At 37.7% G+C, this 27,592-nt stretch overlaps 2 protein-coding genes and 1 pseudogene across 2 annotated transcripts; 2 read left to right on the forward strand and 1 right to left on the reverse strand.

Annotated features, from left to right (window-relative positions):
• The first annotated feature begins 2,864 nt into the window (after positions 1-2,864).
• Positions 2,865-7,223, forward strand: LOC110719863 (beta-fructofuranosidase, insoluble isoenzyme CWINV1-like). The gene is made up of 7 exons (XM_021898847.1): positions 2,865-3,110; positions 3,295-3,303; positions 4,949-5,811; positions 5,925-6,083; positions 6,195-6,436; positions 6,558-6,648; positions 6,881-7,223. The coding sequence occupies exons 1-7, from the start codon at positions 2,951-2,953 to the stop codon at positions 7,058-7,060; spliced, it is 1,704 nt and encodes a 567-aa protein (XP_021754539.1). The 5' UTR covers positions 2,865-2,950; the 3' UTR covers positions 7,061-7,223.
• Positions 7,224-10,863: 3,640 nt separating this feature from the next.
• On the forward strand, positions 10,864-13,011 carry LOC110719824 (annotated as a pseudogene).
• Positions 13,012-14,359: 1,348 nt separating this feature from the next.
• LOC110719819 (zinc finger BED domain-containing protein DAYSLEEPER-like) lies at positions 14,360-14,836 on the reverse strand. Its single transcript, XM_021898803.1, has one exon. It carries the CDS (start codon positions 14,834-14,836, stop codon positions 14,360-14,362), a length of 477 nt encoding a protein of 158 aa, XP_021754495.1.
• Positions 14,837-27,592: the final 12,756 nt, after the last annotated feature.

The raw sequence follows: 27,592 nt of genomic DNA on the forward strand, positions 1-27,592 counted from the left end.
AACACCAACCCAACACCACCATAAACGAGACCCTAAATCCCGTTTAGGGTGGTTTCGGGCTAGTGGTTTAGGGTTAGAGGTGCCGGTTTTTGGTGCTGGGGAGTGGGGCGACTTGTTCGAAGGGAGGAGCAGCAGCAGTAGAGGCGCATTCTGGTGGGGGAATGGGGAGGGGGTGGTTTCCGGTTCGAGGTGGGGGTCGAGGCAGCAAGAATGGGAAAAAGGAGGGGGGTGGGCTGCGTTGGTATGAAAAAGGGAGTAGGGTAGGGTCGTCGGCGCCGGCCAAAGCTTTGGGCGCCGGCAGGGGCAGGGGGTGGCTGATGGGGAGGGGACTGGGTTATTGTTTAATTTTTTTTTTTTTGGTGGCTGGGTTTTTTATTATTTAATTTTTTTTTCTTGGTGGCTGACGGGGAGGCAGTTAGGGTGGCTGAGGAGGGAGAGGTGGCCGGAAGGTGACATTGAGGGTGGCTGGATCTTACTAACGAAAATAGTAACTGAAAGTGTTAAGTGGTAGCAAATTTTAACAAAGGTGTTTTTGTGTGGTAGTAAAATAAAAGTAAAATTTAAATGAGTAGCAAAAGTAAAACACATGTGTTTTTGGTGGTAGCAAAAGTGAAATTTTTCTATGAATAACTTATAACGGTTACTGATGGATGATTTAAGATATTGATAGTTAGTTTTATTATCAGGAAACGTTCCCAAGCCAATAGAAATACGATGGTAAAGAATTGTGAGATACAGGGTACAAAATAGATGGAGTTGTTTAATTTGTTGTACGGTTTAATTTTATAAGTCATGAAAGTGATTATTGAAGTCAAAATATAGCTGCTCTCTTTTATGTGTTTTATGATATTTGATTTTAGTTTTGTGAATATTTTACACGAAGCATGATTCCCATTGGACAAAATGGGCATGAAATCGGCTAACCGCCCTACTATAAACCACGTAATTAAGAGGTGGAATTATTGATTTTATCCCTTCTTTTTTTTTAGTCAAATTAGCGGTATAAGACATCTATCTTATGATAGATTTTACCTTAAATAAGTCTTCATTTGGACCGAACTATAAAATATAAATCACATGTTATATTGTATGAACATTGTCTTACTTTTAAGCTTCAAATGTTCAAAAATTTTCATATGTGAAGTTACTGATCGGTCAGGGGTTATTCGGTCGATCAGGACTTATTCGGTTGGTCAAAGGTTACTAGGTCGGTTGTGGTTACTCAGTCACCTTATTTTAAATTTTTAATTGTTTTTTTTTTCAAGACTTCCTATAATGGCAATGGGAATTTTTATATTAAGTTAAAGTCAAATTCCTATGATCCTATCTAATCAATTACATATGATAAGCTGTATGACATGAATTAAGATGATAAATATTACGGAGTATATAACTTGTTTTAACATGATAAAAGGGGTGATTTCATTAAATAATAATAGTCATTCGGTACTTACAATCATTCCTTAATAAGATATTAAAATTCTCAATACAAGTATTTAACACTTCTAAACTAATGGCATCACTTCTAAATTGCTCCTGAATAATTTTAGATGTCTTTGCATCGTTTTTGACGGAGCTTCATTAATGTATAGTCGTGAAAGTGATAAAACTTGATTGGTCATCAAGATCGGCAAATTTGCAAGACGAATCTTCTAAATCTACACCCCTAAACCAACAGACCCGCAATTTCAAAAATTTGCAAGACGAATCTTCCAAATTTGTATCCCTGCACACAAGAAAAACAAACAAACAAACAATACTAAAAATTATTGTTGGTGATTATTATTGGATAAAAACATTAAATTGAAGAAGAATTTGGGGCTTACCAACGATTCGATAAAATCGATGGCAGCCCCTAAGTTTTACTATGATGGCTAGGTTTGAAGAAAGAGAGTAAAGAATTTTTTAGGGTTTTTCTAGAAGTGGACTAAATTTTTTTGATAAAAATATACTTAGTATATGCTAAAATTAATAATTCATCAAATTATCAACTTTTAATATTTTTTTTAAGAATAAAACAAATAAATTATATCCAATCTTATCTTTTTTTTTGAATAAAATTATATCCAATCTTATCATTAGACTAAAATTATATATAAAAAAAGGATAAACTTTTCAAAACCTACGGAATTGAAAATTTAAAAGCAATTAAATTAAATGGCCTGGTATAATTATATTTAGCAAAGTATATATGAGTAATATGACATACAACTATAAGTCTATAATTAACATCTTAAACAACACTCTTGTTCTTCTTCTTGACACGATTAATCTTTATCTATCTTTAACGTACTTTCCTTTTGTTTCAATTTTGAAAACCCAAGGCCTCACTTAGCTCTAATATTAGCTAGAGTATAATACAATACTTGCATGAGTTCGTTAACTACAATTTGGACTACTACTTTTCAAAGCCGTAATTATACACCAATACTAGTATCATATCTTATTTATTTGATATTCTAAACTAGCATAGCCAACAACCATGAGGTCATGAGAAACCGAGACATAAACTTTGACCATTGACTAATTGTGTTATTTCCCACTTGAAAATTAAAAATTACTTGCATATGATATGATTTGTACTATTTCCTCAAAAAAAAAAAGATATGATTTATACTTCAATTAACCTATTTAATTAATAATTATGATTATATTAATTAACATACAAATCCTTAATTAGCTACATCTCTATCCACTTGCCTTGATGTTCATCTCTAATACAATATTAACCCCCTAAAACCTTTGTGAGGGTCCCACCAGGTTTAGGTTTGACCTTTTTATTTCATCCTAAAAAACCAATCCACAACTCCCCTATATATATACCCAAACGTATATACATGCAAGCATAATAACATATGGTCCAAACAATATAATATAACTCAAACCATATTATTTAAATTCTTCCAAAGTCTTAATAATCTTCAATTCATATTCATATCAAGCATTAATCATGGCTTCCAATAAGTCACCAAAACAAGTGATTTTGTTACTTGTTTCTCTCCTCTTCCATGGCTATGGTTTTGTTGAGCTTCAAGCCGCGCAATCTCCATCTTTGGGTGATCCTTATCGAACTGCTTACCATTTTCAACCTCGCAAGAATTGGATCAACGGTACGTTTCAAAAACATTTTTTGTATTAACGACATTAATCAATCAAGTTAATTAAATATGTATTTTTCTTTAGGTGATGAATGTTGTTTGTTCTTGATCAAAGCTTAACATCTTTTTTATTTTTCCATGTTTGCTATGTGCTGGTGGAATGCGTAACTGGATGGATTATTGTGTATATTTGCAGATCCGAATGGTTAGTTTTTCTAACTTTGTGCTTCTATTTTGTCTGTACATGATATAAAGTCAGCATCTTACATGTAAACTTGATCAAGTACAAAGTTTTAGTTTACTTTAGATTCTTCTCTACTTTTGTATACATCTCTTATTTGAATATTAAAAAATTGAGTGATCAAAACTCAAAACTTTGTCTAAAATTTTAACCGGCTAGAAACATAATTATTATATATATAGCAATATCTTAAGTGCATATTACTTCATATAATAAATTAAAAAATAAAAGAATTAACTACTGCATAACACTTTAGTTGTACTCGTAACATTATTTGCAAATTATTAAAAACATGATAACTCACAAAAAGATTAAAAACTATTACTACGATAATTCACAAAAAGATCAAAACCTAATTTTATACATAGTTGAAAAAAAATGGGGTTACTTTTTATGATTTGTTAAGTTTACAATTTTGCCGAATTGTAGGAATTCATAAACCCTACCTACCAATATTGCTTAAATAAAGTTCTTGAATATAAAAATGTGAAAACTAACAAAGCCACCGCATGAGTATATAGCCTTTACATTGACAAGCTGTCACAAAGTGGCGACCTTTTTGGATCTTGTGACTTAGTTTTGGCCATTCATTATTCAATCGTATCATTTTATAAAGCAACTTTCTGTCTGTTTTCCTGGTGTTTCAATTTCAAACAAATTACTACGTACAAAATTTATCAATTTCTGTATGTCTTTTACTAATAAACTTCAAATTTCATTTTTAATCTTCGTCTTCTAATTTATAAAAACCATATCTTATTTGATAGGAATTTCGTATAGAAGATAAAGTTGTTTAATTTGTTGCTACACTAATTAAATTTTAGTTGATTAAAGATGTTTAACTATTTATGTATTCATTGACTTTTCCACATATGTTGGCAAAATTTTCTTCTTAATTTCATTACATATAACTTCTTTTATAATCTTTGTTTGAATAATCAAGGTATACATGCTAGCTAAGACTATACTAATTGTTACAACGAGATGATAAGATGCCTACTGGATCAATATAGTTTACTTGAGCTATTAACTATATAACGGAGTATATGGTCTTATTATTTAACAATTAAATTAACTATCAGTCTGGACCCATGGGATCATGTGTGACACTAATTAAGGTGCACGCAATAGGAAAACTTACTTTATTGCTTTTATTAACTCCATTTGTAAGAAATTAAATATAGCAAATATATATATATATATATATATATATATATTTTATTTATTATATATATTTTATATATATATATATATATATATATATATACCCCTCCGTTTCTGAAAGTTTGACTCACTTGGATATGTATAAGTGAAAATTATAAAAAGTTGATATTTGAAAAAATTATAATAAGGGGAATCTATTCAATCTAATAAGATTCCATATGCTAATTTATTTATATTGTATAAGTCATTAAATGTGGTCAAAGTTATTTAATTTTGACCCCATAAATAGTAAGTGAGTCAAAGTTTCAGAAACGTAGGTAATATATATATATATATATATATATATATATATATATATATATATATATATATATATATATATATATATATAAAAATTTAAGATGTTTGGAAAAAAATTCTAATAATTTTTTTTTTTGTTTTGTAGGGCCAATGTTATACAAAGGCATATATCACTTATTTTATCAGTACAACCCGAATGGTGTAGTATGGGGTCCACCCGTTTGGGGTCACTCAACATCGACGGATTTAGTAAACTGGACACCACAACCATTAACCATGGAGCCAGAAATGGCAGCCAATATTAATGGAAGTTGGTCAGGGTCAGCCACAATACTCCCAGGAAATAAACCAGCAATTCTCTTCACTGGACTTGACCCAAAATATGAACAAGTCCAAGTTTTAGCCTACCCTAAAGACATAAAAGACCCTTATCTTAAAGAATGGTTTTTGGCACCCCAAAATCCAGTCATGTTCCCTACCCCACAAAATCAAATTAATGCCACCTCATTTAGGGACCCCACGACTGCGTGGATGCTGCCAGATGGCAAATGGAGAGTGCTCGTCGGAAGCAAACGAGGACAACGTGGATTATCCTTGTTATTTAGAAGCAAAGATTTTGTTCATTGGGTTCAAGCTAAACACCCTTTATATTCTTATGAACTTAGTGGTATGTGGGAATGTCCTGATTTTTTCCCTGTTTATGCTAACGGTAACACAATGGGTGTTGATACTTCTATAATTGGTCGTAACGTTAAGCACGTACTTAAAGTTAGCTTGGATGTAAGTAAGCATGATGTTTATACAATCGGAGGTTATAATACTACGAAGGATGCGTACACCCCTGATGTGGGTTACATGAACGAGTCGAGTTTAAGGTATGATTATGGGAAATATTACGCGTCTAAGACATTTTACGACTATGCTAAGATGCAGAGGATTTTGCTTGGTTGGGCTAATGAGTCTTCTAGTGTTGAAGATGACACTAAAAAGGGATGGTCTGGGATTCACGTAAGATATTTCTATCCCTTTTTATTTTTTTGACGTACAGAGCTACGTACGTATTATAATTTATTAGGTATTTTTGATACTAATGTAAATACAATTTCAATCTGAAAATGCAGACAATTCCAAGAAGGATTTGGCTTGAAAAATCAGGGAAGCAGTTGATTCAATGGCCAATTTCAAATATTGAAAAATTGAGACAAAACCCTGTCAAATTATACGGCAAATTGATCAAAGGAGGATCACTAAATGAAGTCACTGGCATCACCGCTGCACAGGTTAAAAAAAAAAGGACTACACCTTCATCGTCAATTACTATCATTATAATTTCAAAATTAATAGTCACATATTCCATTTCACGATACTCAATATTTACTTGGTATCGACAGGCGGATGTAGAAGTATTATTCAAAATCAAGGACTTGAAGAAGGTGGAGAAGTTTGATGCAAGTTGGACTGATCCACAGTTGGTTTGTAGCAAAAAAGGGGCTTCAGTCAAAGGTGGGCTTGGACCTTTTGGGCTAATGGCTTTGGCATCCAAGGGCTTAGAAGAGTACACAGCTGTTTTCTTCAGAATCTTCAAAGTTTATGACAATAAATTTGTTGTCCTTATGTGCAGTGACCAAAGCAGGTAACCTACAATTTTAATTTTCTCTAATCTATAGTTTGACCAATCAAATTTATTATTACTCCAAATAGTCCAAACTTAAGAGTGTTTAGGTGTGTATTAAACGTTTATTTAATGTTTGTAGGTCTTCTCTAAATCCGAGTAACGACAAAACAACTTATGGAACTTTTGTGGATGTGAATCCTGTTCTTGAAGGGTTGTCTTTAAGAGTTTTGGTAAGTATTATTACTATTGAACTATTTATGTGCTCTTACTTGTAAAAATGGTTAATGGTACTTCGTTTTAGATAAATACATTATGTACGAGTGAGTACATTTATTTTTTATTTATTATATCGATAAATTGTTAGGTGCATGACCTAAGAGCATGTGCTTTCAGATGATGTGATATCAATCTAAGAAATTGAGAAAATAACTTCTTCTAATATGTCGATTCTATTGTTGACAGATTGATCACTCGGTGGTGGAGAGCTTCGGAGCAAAGGGAAAGAACGTGATAACATCAAGGGTATATCCCACATTGGCAATCAATGAAAAGGCTCATTTATATTTGTTCAACAAAGGGACATCAGATGTTGAAATCACTGGACTAACTGCTTGGAGCATGAAGAAAGCTTCCATTGCTTAACTCGAATTAAATTTAATTAGCTCACTCACAAATCAATTTTACTGGATTTTTAGAAAGATCATATGTTGATTTTTTTTTTTTTTTTTGGTTTACATAATTATACTGTTGATTGAAGAGTAAAAACATGCACACGGTAACAGGAAAATGTCAATATACTTCTGTATGATTATCTTTTTCTTTGGAGTATTGACAATTAAGTATGGATTAATAAGTAACAACATCTTGCGGCATATTATACTTGTATATTTTCACGCTCTATTTTGTTTAGATCTTACGGAGTACAACAGCAAGCAATAATTCATATAGTTTCCGATCCTCATAGCAATTAAAAAAAAAAAAAAAAAAAAAAAAAAACATAAAAAAATAGAGAGAGGAGTTTAGATCACTAATGGCATTAATTTACAGAGTATATTAAAGCTATGATTTTTCTCCTAATTAATTTAATAAATAGATACACTTATACACAGTATAAGTTAATTACAAAGTTTGAAACGTGCCATTACGACCAAAAATTAGTACTACGTAATAAGTACCAAATGCCATTGTGTAACGGTACACCTAGAATGAAGGTTGCAGACTTACAGGTTACCCAAATGCATAGTAGATGCATGTTTAAAGGCTGCTTTGCTTTGGCTTGTGAAAGCCAACTGTTAAGGCACACCGAACATTTTCAAGCAACGCATGTAAATGTCTCACATTGATTAAAAAATGAGATAGTTAAACAATTTATAAGATTAAGTGACTACTTCTCCTGTTGCCATATGGTTTAAATGACACCTCCGTAAATTTACAAAGTGGACACTTGTGCCGGGTGTGGCCTAAGCCTTGTATCAAACATAGTATTAATTTGACCAATTTTTGATTTGTTATATGACATGTATCATATGATTTTGAAAAACAATAACCAAAAATTAGAAACCACAGCAATACCAAAAAACGGAAACCACAGCAATACCAAACGAGCCCTAAGAGTATGACTTTTATGTTCCAAGAATAAAGGTAATAACCGTAATATACAAGTATCTATGTACAGAGAAATTGACCAGAGAAATTTACAACATAATAATCCGATCTAATTCTCTGAAAATAGTCCACTTCTTCATTAGCTAAGAATAATACAACATTTTTACGACACCTTAAATAGAGCCAATGAAAAATTTAACCTAGTGCAATAGATAATCACACTTAGCTTACGTGGCAAGTTACTCGTTTTGTTTGTTTCGTTTGCCATTTAATTGATCAAGAGTATAACCAATATATAGTTTGTCTTCTCAAAATTAAGTCAATTTGATTCCTGTGTATGTGGAGTCATGCTCATAGAGAGCAAATAGTAACTCACTTTAATACTTTACAACTCATTTTCATCTTGATAACAATACTTCCTCCGTCTCTAATAATTCTTCCAAATTTAATTTCATATTTTAAGAGATGGAGAGACTAGTATCGATTGAGTATTAATTGCATTTACGAATGTGTTAATATATAGCTAGTGGCCTGGTGTGTTGTACATGGCTTTGGCTTATCATCTAAAGAAGTAATCATCCGACAAAGGCAAATTTAAAATCATGCATGCATGTAACTCGTTATATTATTCTAATCAACAAATCGCCTCTCCCTTTCACCAAATATCATTAATCCAAAATTTGCAATTTGTAAGAAGAGCTGTCCATCTTCTACATATTATTTTATTTAGTTTGTTAAAGGATACGTTAATCTTCAATTTTGATTTTCTGGTTAGGTGTATGGGTCCCTAAATCCATAAATTAAACAATTAATTGACCAATTCTTCTCATCTCTTTCCTCTAATATACACTATAAATAACCCTAGCAATATTATTCAAACATGTACATTGCTTAAAATCGATCATCATGATAAACATGAATTCGATTTTGTTGCTTATGTCTCTCTTCCTTGGTTATGGTGATGTTGAACTCCATGCCTCCTTCATTCTGATGATCCTTATAGAACCGCTTACCATTTCCAACCTCTTAAGAATTGGATTAATGATACATTTTATAATTCATCGTTTTTTTAATGAAATGTTAATGGTATATATAGTTTGTATTATGATATTATATAGTTTGTATATATATATATATATATATAGGGAGTGGATCATGTGAAAACAAGTGTAAAGCTGAAAACTAAAAACATACAATCTTCACCGTCCATAAAAATCAATGGCTGAGATTAGATACATGCCAATTATTTTTATTTGATTAATGTGATGAGGGCTTGCATTGTTAATAAGGTTAAGCCGTTTATTCCTAATTAATATTGTGTCGACTTTAACACACGATTAGCTATATGCTGGCTTGGGCTTATATTAACTTACCTTTTTTCTGAAAACTATTTTAACTTACCTTTCTCATATGTAATTTATTAACTCGTTAAAATAAATCTAGCTAATCTATCGTTGTTTACTCCTGATGTTACGTTGAATTCAACACATGTCTGGTTATTTAGACTCTATTTCGAGTTTCATCCCTAAGTTGTTGGGTAGCTACTACCTTGCTTCTTTGTACCGTATGAATATGCATGGTCGCATGGACGTCAATCGTTTATAACACTGTGAATTTGTGATGTATATGTATTACTAAGTTACCTTATTATTTTTTGCCAATATTTTTGTGAATTTTGTTTGTTAAATTGTTATTACTCTTGAATCTTGATGTAATGCAACTTTTCATCTTTGGTTATGTGATGGTGGATTGCGCTAATTGGATATTCAAGATCCTAATGGTTAGTGGTTTTTTTTTTTTTTTACCCTTTCTCTTTTTCTTTCTTAAATGTTTCCCAAGCTAAATAAAGTCAACTCTAATATATATGCCCAATTTACTTATACAAGTATTACTATAATTAATTTATTTGAAGTATATAGTACGTTAGTATATTTTCGGTATTGCATCCATAGAAAGAATGATGAGACGTGTATTATTTAAATGAACATTAAAGTTTAATTTGGGTTAATGCAACAAATAAATGCTCAGCTCTATTGAGTCCATCCATCTTTTTTATTAATACTACGAAGTTATATACAAAGTCGTAAAAATTTGTCATAGTTTTAAAAATAGCTTAGTTACATATACTATAAAGCTCAAGTTTTAGTTTTCTTATATGTCCTAATAGCCTTACTTATGGAAATGATGCTGAAGGAATACATTAAGCACAACTATTATTGTGTATTTTTTTTTTTTAATAAAAAAATATTGCTCCTTAATTTTCATTTTTTATCGAATAGCTCTAGAGTTGTTTAGTTGTCCAAAACCAAAATGGACTGGACCGAAGTAGACCAAACCAAAGACCAAAAATATTAAAACTACGGACATGGATTATTGGACCAGTTATACATGCAAGTAAGGATCAAAACCATACCATATCGATAAACTTGGTTACAAACCCAAGCCATACTGATTTAGACCATTTTTAGATTTTTGTTTCTATATTTCAGTATTTAAAAAAATAGAAATTAATTGTTAAATGCCGATCTTAAAAGGCTATTATAATATAGCTCGTATCATGATAATTTCTCTAACATAATGAAAGAGAAAATTAATCATTTAAGAATATTTTATGCAAATATAATTCGATCCATTCTACCAATTTTAAACAAATTTGGATCAAAACAGGCCAAAAAATATAAAAAATATATTTCTACTCGTAGTTACGACCGGTTATAAAATATAGGTTAGATTTGTGTAAGACTAAAGAATATAGATGAAATGATTTATTTTTTTCCATATAAAGTATGCAATGTCTTTTCAAGTCTCTTTAATTTACTCAAAAAGTAACTTTTTTATTACATGACCAATGATATACAAAGGAATTTATCATTTATTTTACCAATACAATCCTAATGGTGTATTGGCCCACTCAACATCGACCGATCTAGTCAACTGGACCCACAACCTATAGCCATTGAACCCCAAATGGAAGCCAACATCAATGGAAGTTGGTCTGGGTCAGCCACAATACTCCCAGGAAGTAGACCTGCAATGCTTTTCACTGGGCTTAACTCTAAATATGAACAAGTTCAGGATTTGGGCTTCCCTAAAGATTTATCAGACCCATATCTCAAAGAATGGGCACCCTGTAATGTTCCCTTCACCTGAAAATAATATTAATGCCAGCTCATTTCGGGACCCGACTACGGCTTGGATACTATCGGATGGAATATGGAGAGTGCTTGTTGGAAGCAAGACTGGAAAACTGGAACCTCCTTACTATTTAAAAGTAAGGATTTCGTTCATTGGGTTCAAGCTAAAAGCCCACTATATTCTTATAAACTTAGTGGCATGTGGGAATGTCCTGATTTTTTTCCCGTTTACATAAGTGGTAAAAAAAATGGTGTCGATACTTCTGTAATTGGTCCACATATTAAGCATGTGCTTAAAAATAGTTTGGATGATACTAAGCATGATATATATACGATTGGAACTTATAAGCCTAAGAAGGATGCTTATGTTCCTGATGTTGGTTTTATGAACGACTCGAGTTTGAGGTATGATTATGGTAAATATTACGCGTCTAAGACATTTTTTGAGGACACAACTGAGAGGGATTTTACTCGGGTGGGCAAATGAATCCTCAAGCGTGGCAGATGACATGAAAAAAGGATGGTCCGGCATTCATGTAAGTTTATTTCGTTTTTCTTTTTGTTCTGTGTATACTGTATAATGATTACGTAAAATAATTTAATTTAATTTAAATATTAATGCAGACAATTCCTAGAAGAATTTGGCTAGATAAACGTGGGAAGCAGTTGATTCAATGGCCAATTTCCGAAATTGAAGCCTTGAGAGGAAAACCAACCCGTAAACCTGCCCAAGTGATTTAAGGAGGAACACTCGTAGAAATTTCTGGTGTTACTGCTGCTCAAGTAATTTTATACTCCGTACTTCATATACTATTATTTGCTTTCAATTATTAGTCAAAATAGCTTGCCAATTTCTTAGTGACCATTAATATAACATTCTGAGTATTTGGTTGATTTTTTTGTGTTCCAATTTATAGGCAGACGTAGAAATATCATTTGGAATTCATGAGATGAAGAATATAGAGAAGTTGATGCAAGTTGGACCGACCCACAATTGCTTTGTAGTAAAAAAGGGACCTCGGATAGTGGTGGGCTTGGCCCATTCGGGTTACTGACTTTGGCTTCAAAGGGCCTGGAAGAGTATACTGCTGTCTTTTTCAGAATTTTCAAAGCCCATGACAGTAAATTTGTGGTCCTTATGTGTAGTGATCAAAGCAGGTGACTAATCTCTCACTAATCAATAAACTTTTAATTTATTGATTAACTCTTTACGCATTAATGTTATATTTAGGGTATAATCATTATAATTGGCTTAGGCTCTATTCATTTCACCTTAAAAAAAATAATACTTCGTATTCAGTAAAAATCAGTAACGAAGAAATGTAATAGAGATTCAGTAAAAATAATTTCAGTTCAGCAAAAATGATTTCAGTTCAGCAAAAATAAGGTGAAGTGACTGAGCCTTACTTTTATTACTATTTGTTTATTTATTGTGATTTTGTAGGTCATCTCTAAATCCAACTCCAGATAAAACAACTTATGGAACTTTTATGGATGTAGATCCTATCCACGAAGGATTGTCTTTGAGAATTTTGGTAAAGCTAGCATACTTTGCTTTTATCTATAATTGTCTAATTGTTACATCCGTGCCCTTAAGATATTGATTAATGTTATTTGTAGACTAAGGGAGTATTTCGGTGTAACAAGATTTGTGTTTTGTTGTTGGTGACAGATTGATCACTCAGTAGTGGAAAGCTTTGGAGGAAACGGAAAGAATGTAATTACATCGAAGGGTGTATCCAACTTTGGCAATACATGAAGCTGCCTATTTTGTATGCCTTCAACTATGGAACAGAAAGTGTTAGAATTACTTCGTTGACTGCTTGGTCTATGAAGAAAGCTAAAATTGCTTAGCCTTTTCAATTACCCAAATACAAGTATGTTCGTTGGATCATTCAAGCTAAGCTACGTGTGTGAGTGACTTGCAAATGGAGAAGTTGAAGTAAAAATACTCCTGCTAACCATCAGAGCACAACGTATAAACGATTTATCTTATATTGTAATCATTTCATTCCAAATATTTGATATTTTATTGGATTTGTATCATAGTGTATTTTCATAATATATATTTAATTGTTACTGTTTATTATAAAATAAAGATGATAATTTAAAACCGTTCTAAATACAATTCAATAATAATATCTTTGAATTCTTCTCTGGTATTCTCCCTAACTTGTAAGGAAATTTATATGAAAGGTAAAATATTCTAGTTGAACCGTCCCTCAATTCCCCTTCATTCCTTCTGAGATTAGTAATTAGTAATATATACAATGTACAAACTACAAAGCCATTACAAAGCATATATGTAGTTAGCCTAACATATTATCTAGGAGAATAATAAGACTACTACTCCGTATCTAGGAGAATAGTTGACTTAATGTTACTCACATAAAGTTAGCTAACTAAGGAAAATATTCCAACTTCCTAATGTACACAAACTCATATATACAAAAGAAATATGTAAAACAAGTACTATAAAAATGATTATATTCTGTCATATACTCATATGTAGGGGTGGTTATTGGGCGGGTCAGTGCGGGCCGGTGCGGGTCATTAGCGGCGCGGGTCGGTTGCGGGTCATGGTGAATATTTAGCGGGTCAGGGTCGGGTTAGGGTCGAGATAAAAGTGAAACGGGCCGTTAACGGGCCTTTACCCAAATTTAATATATTTTTTTTTTTATTTTTACAATCACATTAGTGATATGGTTCACTAAAAAAAATTTAAAATAGTAACATCAAAGTACTAGTATTACTAATTGAATATGACTATAACAGAGACAGCAGCCTAGCAGGAACAAGCAGCTGGCAGCTTCAGCAACCTAGCAAAACAGAGATAGCAGCCTAGCAAGAAGCATCCAGCAGCATCCCAGAAGCAGAATTATCAACAGCATGGCAAGCTGGCCAGCAAGCCAACCAAATAGACCCACCAATAAGCACAAAATCCTGGCAGTAACACCAATTCAGCAACACTACCAAAGAAACAAAGGCAAGCAGCAGGAGCATCAAGCTAGGCACAGACTAACCTAGTATTAAACAGAAACAACATTGAAAGGTATATACAGGCACTTCTAGGAAAAACAACATTTAGACTAACCAAGTATTAAACAGAAACAGCATTGAAGGGTATATACAGGCAATTTAGAAATAAGGTTGTCTTTCCTTACTGTATTCTAGGCTTGAGAAATGAACAGGAGAATATTACCTAGCAAAAAGGGTCTGCATCATCATCCTCTTCTTCTTCAATGATTTCATCTTCAAGTTTACTATCAACCTCTACTTGATTGCTTTCACGATGCCAATCTTGCATACATACTAAAGCTTGAATTGTTTTTGACTGTAATGAACTTCGCGATGCCGAAACAGTTTTTCCTCCAATACTAAAAGCAGACTCCGAAGCTACAGTACTTACAGGAATAGTCAACAAATCCCGTGCCATCTTAGATACCACTGGATACCTCACATAACTTTGCTGCCAAAACTCCAAAATATCTAAAGCATCATCATCTAGGTACATCTCAAGTTGTGACTTCCCTACTTGAGACCTTGCACTAGTACCGACAAAATGGTCATAATCATTAAAGTAGTTTCTAGCTCCGGAAGTACTAGGAGGAGAAGGAGCAACTACAACAGGTGAACTACTAGCATATTGCAACTTATAATCCTCATACATTGACTTCATAGTTCCCAACACCAAGTTAATTCGTCATGAGGCCTCTACACTTCCATATAACTTACTAAAACAATATTCCACATATTTCACTTTGTACCTCGGATCAAGAATGGCGGCACATGACAAGTACAAATTGTAATCTGACTAATACTTGTCAAATTTTTCAAGCATTGGTTTCACCATTTCCTTTAAATAATCATAAGGACCTTTCTCCGCCTCAAGCAAATGGCAATGCACCATCTAATTTCAACTACTAGCATATTGCAACTTATCATTGCATCATTATAAGTTGCATTATCAACGGTGATAGAGAGTATCCTATCATCTAATTTCCATTGGCAAAGAAACATACAAATCTCATTAACAATACTTACCCCATCATATGGAGGAGCCAAGGCCCTAAACCTAAGAATTTTTTTACGGAGTTTCCAAGAACCATCAACAAAGTGAGAAGTGACACAAATGAATGTTGTCTAGTATGATTTGATTTCCAATTATCGGTTGTTAAACAAATTCTACCCGAAACATTAGACAACAAATCTTTCAATTTATCCCTCTCCAATACATAAGCCTTCAATAAATCTCTCTTTGTGGTTGCACGGCCAAATGGTATAAACTTAGGGGTAGCTCTTTTCATCATTTTCCTAAATCCTTGTTCTTCAACCATAGTGAATGAATGACCTCCCTCAACAATGAAATTAAGAATCTCTTTTAAAGTTCATTCATGTCAAAAACAAAATTTTCTTCATCACTATCTTCCTCAAATGTAAGTCTAGAGGCCTATTTGCACACCTCTCTAAATGATGCTTCAAATGAGATGTACCACTATCACGATGTGCAGATAAAATAGAATTACAATGTACACATGTAGCAATTTTCTCACCTTGAACATTCTTCCCTTCAATAAGCTCTCTCCAAACTTTAGACCTCTTCTTTCTCTTTCATTGCGGAGTGATGTATTCATTATATCCATCATCACATGTCGTAGAAGTAGTAGTAGTATCATCATCCATATTAAGGAACACATTGCACAATTCTAAGTACTATATTTTGAATCAGACAGAAAAAAGATTGGATATCAGAGATCAAGCTTCAGCGTAATGCATAGATGATCAACAATTTAAAAGTTTGATGATAAATATTATACAGTGAAATTGAAACTTCGAGCAAAACATTGATCAAGTTAATCGAAATTTGAATATGAACACATCAAAACAGTGAACATTGCTCAAATTGCATATGAGAAACACAGAGATTAAAGCTAATTCGATAATTTAATCCCAAAAATGTTAAAAATTTTTGAAGAATTATGTCGAATCATATAGCAAAATAATCGAAATTAACTAACCTCAAATGAATTTAGTGAAAATCTACACACTGCCAAGCAAATCTTTACTACCATTTTTTTATTTTGATGGCTCTCATTACAGTAGAATTATATAACTACAACAGGAATAATAACAGGAATAATAATAAATTATTCGAGACAAATAAGGAACAACATATTAATAACATTAACAAAACGAAAACATGAATCAAAATTGAAGAAAATATTAAGAGAGAGAAAATGATGATACCTAAGAAGCTGAGAAGCGGCTTCAATGGAGAACTCTGAGTGCGCTTTAATGAAGGAGAGAGAAAGGAATCTGGAAATTATTATTGGGGTTAAGTCAGAGAAGGGGTGAGTAGGGCTGACCCTTAACCATTATTATTAGGCTTTTTATTTTAATTCTTAAATTATTGGGCTCTAATTGAAACCCTATAAAAGCCCTATAAAATAAGACCCTATAAAATCCCTGTCCACTAAAAAATTAAAGGGTCAAAACCCTTTAGTATTAGGCCCGACCCTTTTGCCATTGGGTAACCCTACCCAATAACCAGGCCTACTCATATGACATATAATTTGTATTTAAACCTTACGCAATTGGCTAAAGAATAAAATATTACGGAGTACAAAGATTATTGTGTTAGGTTTTACAGCAATTCAACAAATTAAGAATTACTTAAAGATTGTGGGAACAAAACCTAAACAGTGTATAATTCCAATCAAATTATACAACAACCAAATACTAATTAAAGTATTCCAAACCAAGCACTAAATAAACAAAGCAATTTAGAAATTACAAAAATAAAACACTAATGTGTAAGATTCTACACTTGCCTCACTCCAAGCCAATGAATCCAACAAGAACATGAGAATATCAAGGACCACGTGAGTCTTCAATACCGGATACTTGTCTAAGGCGTGTAAACACTTTCCTAAAGTGATTATTTCCCCCACCACAGTGCTTGGGCTGTAACCGGAAAGTCACTTTGAGATACAATAGACAAACACTACAATCTTTGCACTAGAATTGTAGTAAGATGATCAAATTCTCAAAAATTAAACTTCATTGATAGAGGATTTCTAGAAGAGATTGCAAGTTTCCTTTAGAAATTTTGGAGAAGAGAAAAAAAAATTGGAGATCCGAGAAAATTTTTTTGTCTCTCTCTTTTAAAAACGAACACTCCTTTTAAATAAAAAAGGAAATAACCGCAAAAACCGCAGACAAGGGAAGCAGCGCGGGCGCGACATAAACAGGCGCGGGCGCGCCACAAGGCCGCGCGGGCGCACCACCCCTATTCTGCCAAAATTCTGCAAATTTCCAGAAACTTGGCGCGATTTTGACGCGCTTTTGTAGTGGGCCGCAGCCACCTTGCCCAAGCGTGCTGAACAATGGCGGGGGCGCTCTACTATGACACTCTAAATAATCAACAAATTGGTCTTTAACGTGTTATCGAGTAATAGTCCACGAACCATATTAATTATCCATCAATAATGCTCCCATATCTTATCAAATTTTAATTGATTATTGATTTGGGTAAAAATACCCATGCTACGTGGTCCACTCAGAAGGGGACACGTGTCACCCCATGACAGGTCCAATAAGGGCCACTCACCAGCTGACACGTGGCACCACCAATCAGCGAAGGAAAAAGACGGCCTTTAGGGCCCAATTCCCGAGAAAGCCGTAAAACGGCGCAGCCCACCAAATCTAGGTCAAGATGACCTAAGAGAGGGCACATTTTCGAATGACCCTATAAACAGGGAGATTTCCCCCATTTCAGGGACACGTTAATTTATTGCAGACACTGAATTCTCTCACATCAGAGAAAACACCTGATCTCGGAATCCGAGAAGATCTCACTTTACCTTTTCTGCACCTTTTTACATTGTTCGACTGGTTCTAACTTGATCGTCGGAGGTGGAGCTCCTACTACCTGGAGTCTACGTTGTTTTGCAGGCACAGGCGCCCAAAATCCAGATTTAGCGACGTAACTCTCCCGAGGGACACAAAAAACCCCGAAACATTTGGCGCCATCTGTGGGGAGAGTACCTCTAAGATGGTTCACAAGAACCTGTACCGAATGCCATTCAGAAACAGCCAACGGCTGAACCAGAGGTCTAAAAGAACCATGATTATGATAACAACTTTGACGTCGAGACATATGTGGCCCCTGATGGGTCACTCGAATAAGGCGCGCTCGTCCCAAAGATCTAAGGGAACGAGGCGATGACAAATTAGGCCCAAGCAAATAATTCGGTCAGCCGTCTGGTCTAGTCACCCGAGACGAGCTCATGAAATTCATGGCAAGTTTCAAGGGTGAAATCAAGGACCTGATCACCAAAAACACGGCTGGTCCCAGCAAAGGCCAGTCGGCAAGAAAGTCTTCTTGCCACGGGAATGCAAAGTTTGTCAAAGACCGGGAAGCCACACCGCATCCAAAAACAAAGGAGTAGCCTCGGCCTTTGATTGATCTTTCTAAGTTCTGTTTCCCCGAGACGGGAACAAGGAAGGCCATCTGGAATGTTCAGCTGGATGGTAGCAAGAAGACCTTCTTTGATGCTCGCCTCTTTATCAAGCAAAAGAGAAATCAACAGCTGTTTGAATCAGCGTCAACGTCAAGTTACCCAGACAGCTTCAAGAATACCTCGATCTCATTCTGTACAGGGGAGCCAGTCAGGTGGGCCATCTGTCCATACTGGCCCTCATGTTATTAATCAGACTCAGTACGCGACCCAACCGTCGTACATGCCGCCTACCCAACCTTATATGCAACCTGCCCTCTTTGGGGGTCAGGCAGTATACAATGTCCAGCCTTTGGACTGGTAGCTCCAGCTGCTAAAACTTAGGGACCAACCTTTCGCGTTCTCTAGGGAAATAACCGAGGTGGCACAGCCGGCCAAGGTTAAACATGTTTTGGTGGGCACCTATGATGGTACCACCAATCCTGAAGATCACCTTCTGGCATACACCTACCTCATGTATCTGTAGGGGTTGGATGATGCCGCCTGGTGCCGATGCTTCCCGGCTACTTTGTAGGGCATTTCCCAACAATGGTTCGACAACTTGCCAGTCGGCTGCATCAACAGCTTCAAGACGCTTGCGTTCTTGTTTGTTTCCAACTTCTCTATGAATATCCTTGCCAAGAAGACAAGTCTAGACTTATCCGCGGTGCAGCAGGGAGATAGAGAGGGCTTGCGCTCATATGTTAGACGGTTCAATCTGGTGAGAATCCAGATTCAAGGATTGTCCGACGATGTAGCTTACACAGACTTTTTTAAAGGTCTGAAGGACATGTCAACTTTTAATTTAAGTTCGACCTCGTTAGAAAGAGAGTCTTTACTCTCCAGGAGGCACTGATGGAGGCGAAAGCCTATATACAAGTGACCGAGCTTTGTTCCTCCAACAAACAATCAGACTCCAAGAAGCCTGATAAACAAAAAGAGAGTCGGTCAGCTTAGCCGGCTCTGAAATCAGAAGAGAGCAAGAAGAGAAAACAAATCTGGGCGGTTGACGATTCTGCTTAGTCGTCCCAGAAGAAGAAAAAGAGTTTAAACCGTATGTCTCAAAGTACAAATTTAACAAAGACTGCTACTCCATCCTCTTAGAGATAAAAGACCGGGTGACCATAGATAAGCCCGCCGCAATGAAAGGTTCCGTTCAAAATCAAAACAAAAACAAGTATTGCCACTTACATAAGGATATTGGCCACGACACCAACGACTGCTATAGCGTCAAGCAGCTGTTGGACCGTTTGGCTGATAAGGGAGTGCTGAAATCCTAAATCTTGAAGTCCAAGGTGACTCTCAGGACGGATCCCGGGCAGCCGTCCAAAAAGACTGCCCAGACTGGTAGTAGTTCGGACACTGACAAGGAGCCGATCTACACATAGCAGGCGGTTTCGCTGGAGGGGGCCCGACCATCCAGGGCACCAAGGACCATCTAAGAAAGATGGATATAAATTCTGTTGATGAGGGATAGGCGTTTATCAGCACCTTCCCTGAGGTCATCATCACTGAAAAGGAACGGGGCAAAGTCCGCCGGCCGCATGATGACCCAGTGGTTATTGAATGCAAGGTCGCCAACCAGGTTGTTGGCCGGATCCTTATTGATACGGGTAGCTCGTCTGACATCATCAGCTACAAGTGCCTGCCTAAGTAGAAGTACAAGTCCAGTAGCACGCACAAGGTTACACACCCCTTAGTCGGATTTGGGGGTAGAGTTGTGCACCCAGTCGGTAGGATTAACCTATCCATCCGGCTGGGAGAGAAAGGGAAAGGACGCCACATGGTCATCAAGTTTTTGGTCGTTGAGGAGCTGACCGCCTATAATCTTATTCTAGGGCATCCGACCCTAAACGAATTCAAGGCAATCATTATCCCATCCCTCATGCTGCTAAAATATGAAAGAGATGATGGTTCTGTTGGCTCCCTAAACGGGGATCAAAAGACGGCTAGAGAGTGCTACCTCTCAGACGTCAAGCCCACAGTGGCCGCAGCCGGCCATGGTGAGGAGCCAATAGACCTTGACGATGTCAAAGAAGCTGAGCCTGCTCTACTAGTAGTCGGCAAAAAGAGAAAGGCCGACCAGCTGGTGGCCGTGAAGAAGGAAAAGCAATAACAATCACTGACCGGGGAACGCTCGGATGAACTCCATCCCCAGCCAGCTGGTGGACACATTGACATTGCTTTGGACGACACACGTCCGGAGCGTACTGTTAAGGTGAGACGGTTGCTTTTGCGAAGTTGGGTGCAGACTTGCACAATTTGCTGAAAGAATTCAAAGACATCTTTGCCTTTGAAGTGGAAGAGATGCCAGGCATCATCCCGGATCTCACTGCCACAAACTCGCCGCGGATCTAAAGAAAAAGCCTGTAAGGCAAAAGAAAAGAAATCATGGCGAGGAAAGAAGTCAGGCGGCAACCGCTGAAGTAAAAAAGCTGCTAGGTTCATTCGGCCATATAACTTCCCTGATTGGGTTGCAAATTTGGTGCTTGTAAAGAAGGCGAATGGTACCTGGCACATGTGTGTTGATTACACTGACTTGAACAAGGCATGTCCGAAGGATAGTTATCCACTTTCAAAGATCGACAGTCTAGTCGTCTCTACAACCAGATATGCTTTGATGAGCTTTATGGACGCCTATTCAAGTTTTCATCAGATACCCTTGTGGAAAAAAAAATCAAGAGAAGACGACATTCGTCACTGATCAGGGTTTATTTTGCTATAATGTGATGTCGTTTGGCTTGAAAAATGCGCATGCTACTTTCCAACGAATGATTAATACAATATTCATTAATCAAATTGGGAGGAATTTAGAGGCGTACATTGATGACATGATATTTAAATCCAGGCTACAGACGAATCATCTTGCTGATCTTCGAGAAACCTTCACCACACTCAGGCGGCACAAGGTCATGCTCAATCCCAAGAAATGTGTCTTTGGTGTCGAGTTTGGGAAGTTTCTCGGATTTTTGATTGATCAAAGGGGAATAGAGGCTAACCTAGAGAAGATACAGGCGGTCATTGACATGGAGTCACCCCGCACTGTCAAAGAAGTTCAAAAGTTAACAGGTGTCTGGCGGCATTGGGGAGATTCCTGAGCCGGTCAGGTGACAAGTGCCTCTATTTTTTCCAAGCTATCAGAAAGAAGACTATGAGGCACTTATCACCTGACCGGTTCAGAAAAATACTCACCATGGTACTATTTTTTCCAAGCTATCCGAAACAAGACTATTTTTTCCAAGCTCTCAGATTTTAAAGGTACATTTACACTCTTTGTTGAGGCTTGTTAGCCCTCTGCCAAAGGAGACGTTTTTCATGTACTTAGCCGTCTAAGACCATGCTCTCAGTGCTGTTCTCCTTGCTGAGAGAGACGACATCCAGCTCCCGGTCTATTTCATCAACCATGTTCTTCGAAACGCTAAACTACGGTACCCAATGGTTGAAAAATTTGGCCTGGCTCTTTTCATGGCAGTCAAGAAGTTGAAGCCTTACTTCTTGGCACATCCGGTTGTGGTCTACACAGACCAACCCCTCAAGCGGCCAATGACAACCTTAGAGTCATCCGGTAGGATGCTCAAATGGGCTATTGAAATGCAAGATCTTGAAATCTCTTTCGAACCAAGGAAGAAAGTGAAGGGTCAGGTGTTTGCCGACTTCATTGTCGAAATGACAAGGCTGGATGAGCCGGAGAATCTTGACCAGGCTTGAAAAGTGTATGTAGACGGGAGCTCTACTATGAAAAGTTGTGATGCAGGGGTTATATGTCAGTCCCCTAAAGGGGACAAGTATGAATATGCACTTCGGCTCATGTTTCAAGCCTTAAATAACAAGGCGGAATATGAAGCCCTGCTAGCCGGTATCCACATGTGCAAGGCGACAGGGGCAAGAAAAATGGACGCCTGCTCTGATAAACAATTGGAATCGTTAGCTAGTACCATGGTGACTATGAGGCCACCCATTCGGCCATGATAAAATATTTTCAGGCAATCAAAGCTAAAGCTGGGACACTTGATGATTTTCACTTAAGTCGGGTGCCCAAATGTGAGAACAACCAGGCGGATGCTCTGTCCAAATTGGCTTCATCCGCCTCATGTGATACGCCTCGATTAGTCTTCTAGGAAGTAATGGATAAGTGAAGTATTGAAGATCCCATTGGAGTACTGGACCGAAGCTCAACCTGGATAGACGGCATCCAGGGCTACCTGCTAGACGACACTCTACCGGATACATATCTAGAAATGGTCGCAATGAAAAAATGGGCGGCCGACTTTGAGATCAAAGATGGAGTACTCTTTAAGAAGGGCTTCTTGATGCCTCTATTGAAGTGTATCACCCCTGAAAAAGGGCAAGAGATTCTAGAGGACTTACATTCGGGCTTTTGTGCCTCACACATAGGCGGCAAGTCTCTAGCAGAAAGGGCCAGGCGGCAAGGCTACTTTTGACCCACTCTTGAGGCAGACGTCATGGAAATGGTTAAGAAGTGTGATAGTGTCAAAGATTCGGCAGACTCATACACCATCCGACCACTAATCTGACGGCCAATCATAGCCCAGTACCATTCGCCAAATGGGGCATGGACATTCTAGGTCCGTATACGCCTGCGCCAGGCGGACGACAGTAAATTCTAGTCTTCGCTAACTATTTCACCAAATAGGTAGAAGCAGAGGCGATCAAAGGCATTAAGACAAAGGATGTCATCTCTTTCATCTAGAAGAATATCATCACTCGGTTTGGGGTACCTATGTCAATGATCTTTGATAATGGCCTTCAGTTTGAGGCGCCTCCTCAAGAATTGGTTGGGAGACCAAGGGATCTTTCACTATTTTGCATCAATCGGCGTCCCCAAGCAAATGACCAGGTTGAAGCCTTCAACAAACTTATCTCAGACGGCATAAAAAAGAAACTTGAAAGGGCTGGCGGTCTATGGGCAGAAGAGTTAACTCATGTCCTATGTGCCATCAAAACAACCGCAAAAGGGGCAACCGATGAAACTCCATTCCTTATGGTATACGGTGCTGAAGCCGTCTTACCCATTGAGTTTTATGAGCCAACTCTTCGAATCATGTTGTATGATGAGAGGCAAACTGGGAGGCCATGCGACTAGCATTGGACTCACTCCCGAAGTGCAGGAGCAATGCCGCCTTGCGTCATGAGATTTACCGTTTGAGAATGACAAGAGCCTACAACAAAAGAGTACACAAGCGACCCTTGAATAGGGAACTTTGTGTTACGGAAAATGGAAGCAACCGGTTAGGCCAATGAACAAGGAAAGTTGACTCCCAATTGGGAAGGCCCCTACCAGATCTATAAAGAAGTGAGAGGCGACACCTACCACCTAGAAACTGCAGATGGCAGGCAGCTAGCAAGAACTTGGAATGTAGATAACTTAAAAAAGTACTACTTCTAAGACTTGTAATTTTTATGTAAATAAAATGCCTATTAATGAAAAAGTTGCCTTTTATTCAATTCTATTACTTTAATTATGTAAATCTCCCAATGAGAATACCGTCTGTGCAATGTGCAAACGGCCTTATTAAACACAATCGCTTGCTCCAACATGAGTATGACCTCCGGCGACGCCCATCCGGGTGAATTCGTCGCAGAGAGAATCTCCCATCTGGGTGGTACATTGCTTTATAAACTTATCACAAACGGAAAAGATTGATTAGCTCAATGAGGCGCACTTATAGCCGTTTCACACAAGCAATCTAAAGGAAACCTAGACGGTGTACTAACCCCGTGTGTCCGCAGACACCAGCCGGTAACCTACTTTTATTCCAACTTAGATTTCATTAAGAATTATATACTTTAAGAAGTCCTCCCAATGGGGAAAAAGGAAGCTTGAGTATATGAATGGATTGCAAATACCCAAGATGGTTAAAACGATCTCCTTAGTCCAATAGACTGAGCAATCTCTGAAGACCACCTGGGTTCCAGGCTCAAACCGCCTGAATCTTGGACGGTTGTGTACTTGGTTTGGGGCAATCACGGTTGTGAATGATTGACTTGGGAACTCGTTATACTCCTAAAAGTATTAAAAGTCCCCAAGTCAATCAATCAAGTTTTTGAAACCAACCACACAACCGCCCTCGGGCAAAAGAGCCAGTCGGTTTGTTAATTGCCGCATGCAATTAACAACTTAGGCATGATTCAAGCATACATATATAACAAATCAAAAATCGCCAAAAGTGAAGCAAATTTAACAAAACCGACTTAGTCGGTAATTTCATAAAATAAAGCCCGACCAAAAGGGCGGGAGAGTGATTGTCAAACCAGATCCACATCTGGGAAATAAATATTGTTAAAATTACAGTCAAATACTCGGCTCACAGGCCGAAAATACAGACGACTCTAGGCCGAGAGAGAAATCTTATCATTCTAAGTCTGCAGCTGTGAGGGCACCGGATGGTCTTGGCCGAAGGGGAGCTCGCCTTCACTTTGATCTGGTTGAACTTGGTTAGAGTTAACCGGGGCCTGTTCATCCTGCTGCTCCTTGAGCTCCTCTTCCTTTTCATCAAAGACGATGCCAACCCACTCCTTGAATGGAGCCGGTGTCGCCAGACCTAGGGTTTGGGCATCGTATACCTCAGTGGCATACTGATATCTCATGTTGAAGAACTCCTAGTCGGTGTTTGGATGAATGAGCTGCCATGCCATTTTCATGCGCTCCTCGCAGTCTCTCTCATTCTCCGCAACCAGCCGATCCTGCTCCTTTGCAAGCTTAGCCTTGTAGTCTGTCTGCATCTGCACCATCTCAACTTGGAGCCGGCTGACATCTTCCTTAAGCTTGGTATTCTCTTGATCAACCCCCTCTAATGCCTTGAGGTCTGACTTGGCATTCTTGAGCTCACTCTCAAGATCAGATGCCTTGTTATTAGCCATCTCTACAGCAGTCGTGAGCTCCTTAATCAGTTCCTCCTGTTTCATCTCTCGGGCTTTAGACTTTATATAATTCAAAGTGTTTCTATATTGAGCTGAGTTTATGGTATGGGTTGCCCTGGCACATGCGTCTCTTATCTCCTCTTGCTTCTTTCTAAACGGGACTTTGAGCCCGTCCACCCTCAGCATCGCCTGCAGAACACAACCGGTTAAAAGAGGGGTAGATAATATACTGTTAAAATTAGGCATTTGAAAGAAAGCTAAGTTACCTCAGCCAGCAAGGCGAGGATGCGGTCAAAGTTGACCTGTTGCAGCCTTGGAACCTGGTCTTTTTCTGACTGGGTGGGGGTCCTCAGCATTCGTTTGGAGTATTGCTGGAGATCTGGCCACCTTTGAGAGAGATCTGCACCAGAAGAAGGATGTGGTGAGAAAGCAGCATAAGCGGCACCTATATTATGCCGGCTGTCAGACGAATCTCCCGATTGGGTAGCTTGAGATTTGACTCGCATATGCTCAAGCAGCCATGGGAGTCAAAATAGTCGTCCATACCTTGGTTTTCAGACTAAGGGGTCTCTCCACCCACAGCCGCTGCAGAACCAGTTGCAGCACCGAGTGGCTTGCCACTCTTCGACGTTCTGGGAACGTCCGGCTCGTTGCAAGCCAGCTCAGCGCTAAGACTGAGCGCTTGCAGACCATCCGGACCTTTGCCTTTGGTTGTTGGTCTGTTTTGTACAAGCGGCAGGGACGAAGACGTCTGAGTTGGATTTACCTTCCTCACTTTGGAAGGGTTTTTGCCAAGCTCATCAGCATTCCGCTTGAGCATTTTGGAGATGGATCGTGGAACGTGTTTGCTCCCCTCCTGAAATTGGAACAAATGGGTAACAACCGTCTAATGTCTATAAAAGTTCACACGAGGGATGCAGGCGGAACTTACTCTAGCATTCTTGGCCGCCAGTTGGGCCCTCTTCTTCTCAAGCATATCTTTCCGGATCTGGGCCGCAGACTTGGTAGGCGTCTTTTCAGCATCCACCATTTCTAAACCTTTTTTTGCAAAAGAAAACCGGTTGATTAGACAAAACAGAAATCACAATAATAGAAACGGAAGCATAACGCCGGCGAAATGGTTAACGTACGTCTCTTAAACATGGTACTAAGACCACAAGGGGAGAGGAACGCCTCATCCTTGAGCCATTCCGGATGAGTTACCCAATTCTTGGGCACTGTTATTTCCGAGCCATCGTCTAGGGGTGCAGTTGTGGTTTTGAAAAACTCCGGCTCCATTATTTTAGCCCAAGCCTTCTCAGGAACGTGTGAAAGGGCACACTTCTTCCCTAGAGAGCCAGCTCCTTGTTGTACCAGCGAAGGAAGCGATTGTGTTGCAGAGACGGGGAAGAGACTAAATAAAATTTTCTCTTCCAGTTGGTCCACTTGGACGGCTTGTCCAAAGTCATCATGTATTCCGGGAGTGTGGTCAAAGTATACCACGCCCCCCTAGCTGCCTGGGGCCCGGCTCATGTAATGCATACGAGCGAACGCCTCAAAGCTGGGCATAAGATTTTGCATCTCGCAGGCGGCGATATAGCTCAGAATGTTCACCTATGAGTTGGGTGTGAGTTGCCATACGCCTAACTTATAACCCCTCAAGATGGCCCTATTTCCTTTATGGAGGGGGAAGCAAAGGCCGGCTTTGAAATCCACCTCATAGAAGCCGAAATAGTTGTCGACATGGTCAATATCGTCCTCCCAGATGACAGTTGTAACACCCTAGAAATTCCTTTCCTTTAAAGTACTTGTTTTTGCCCTTTTTGAAATACAAAATAGGAAAATCTAAGACATTACCGTCACGTGAAAACGGCTAAGGCAAATATCAAAGACACACAGCGAAAGACTTTCTTTAAAATCATTATAAAAAAAAGTCAATTTAAAATTCAAACCAAACGAAAGTAAAGTCAAATAAAGGCGAACAAAGTCAACCTACAGCTTGTAAGCATTGTAGGCCCTTAAAACCAAACAATACTGAAAACCTTTACATTAGTCTCATGAGCTTAATAAAATAA

This window comes from Chenopodium quinoa, unplaced genomic scaffold (genome assembly GCF_001683475.1).
Source record: "Chenopodium quinoa cultivar QQ74 unplaced genomic scaffold, ASM168347v1, whole genome shotgun sequence".
Taxonomy (NCBI): Eukaryota; Viridiplantae; Streptophyta; class Magnoliopsida; order Caryophyllales; family Amaranthaceae; genus Chenopodium; species Chenopodium quinoa.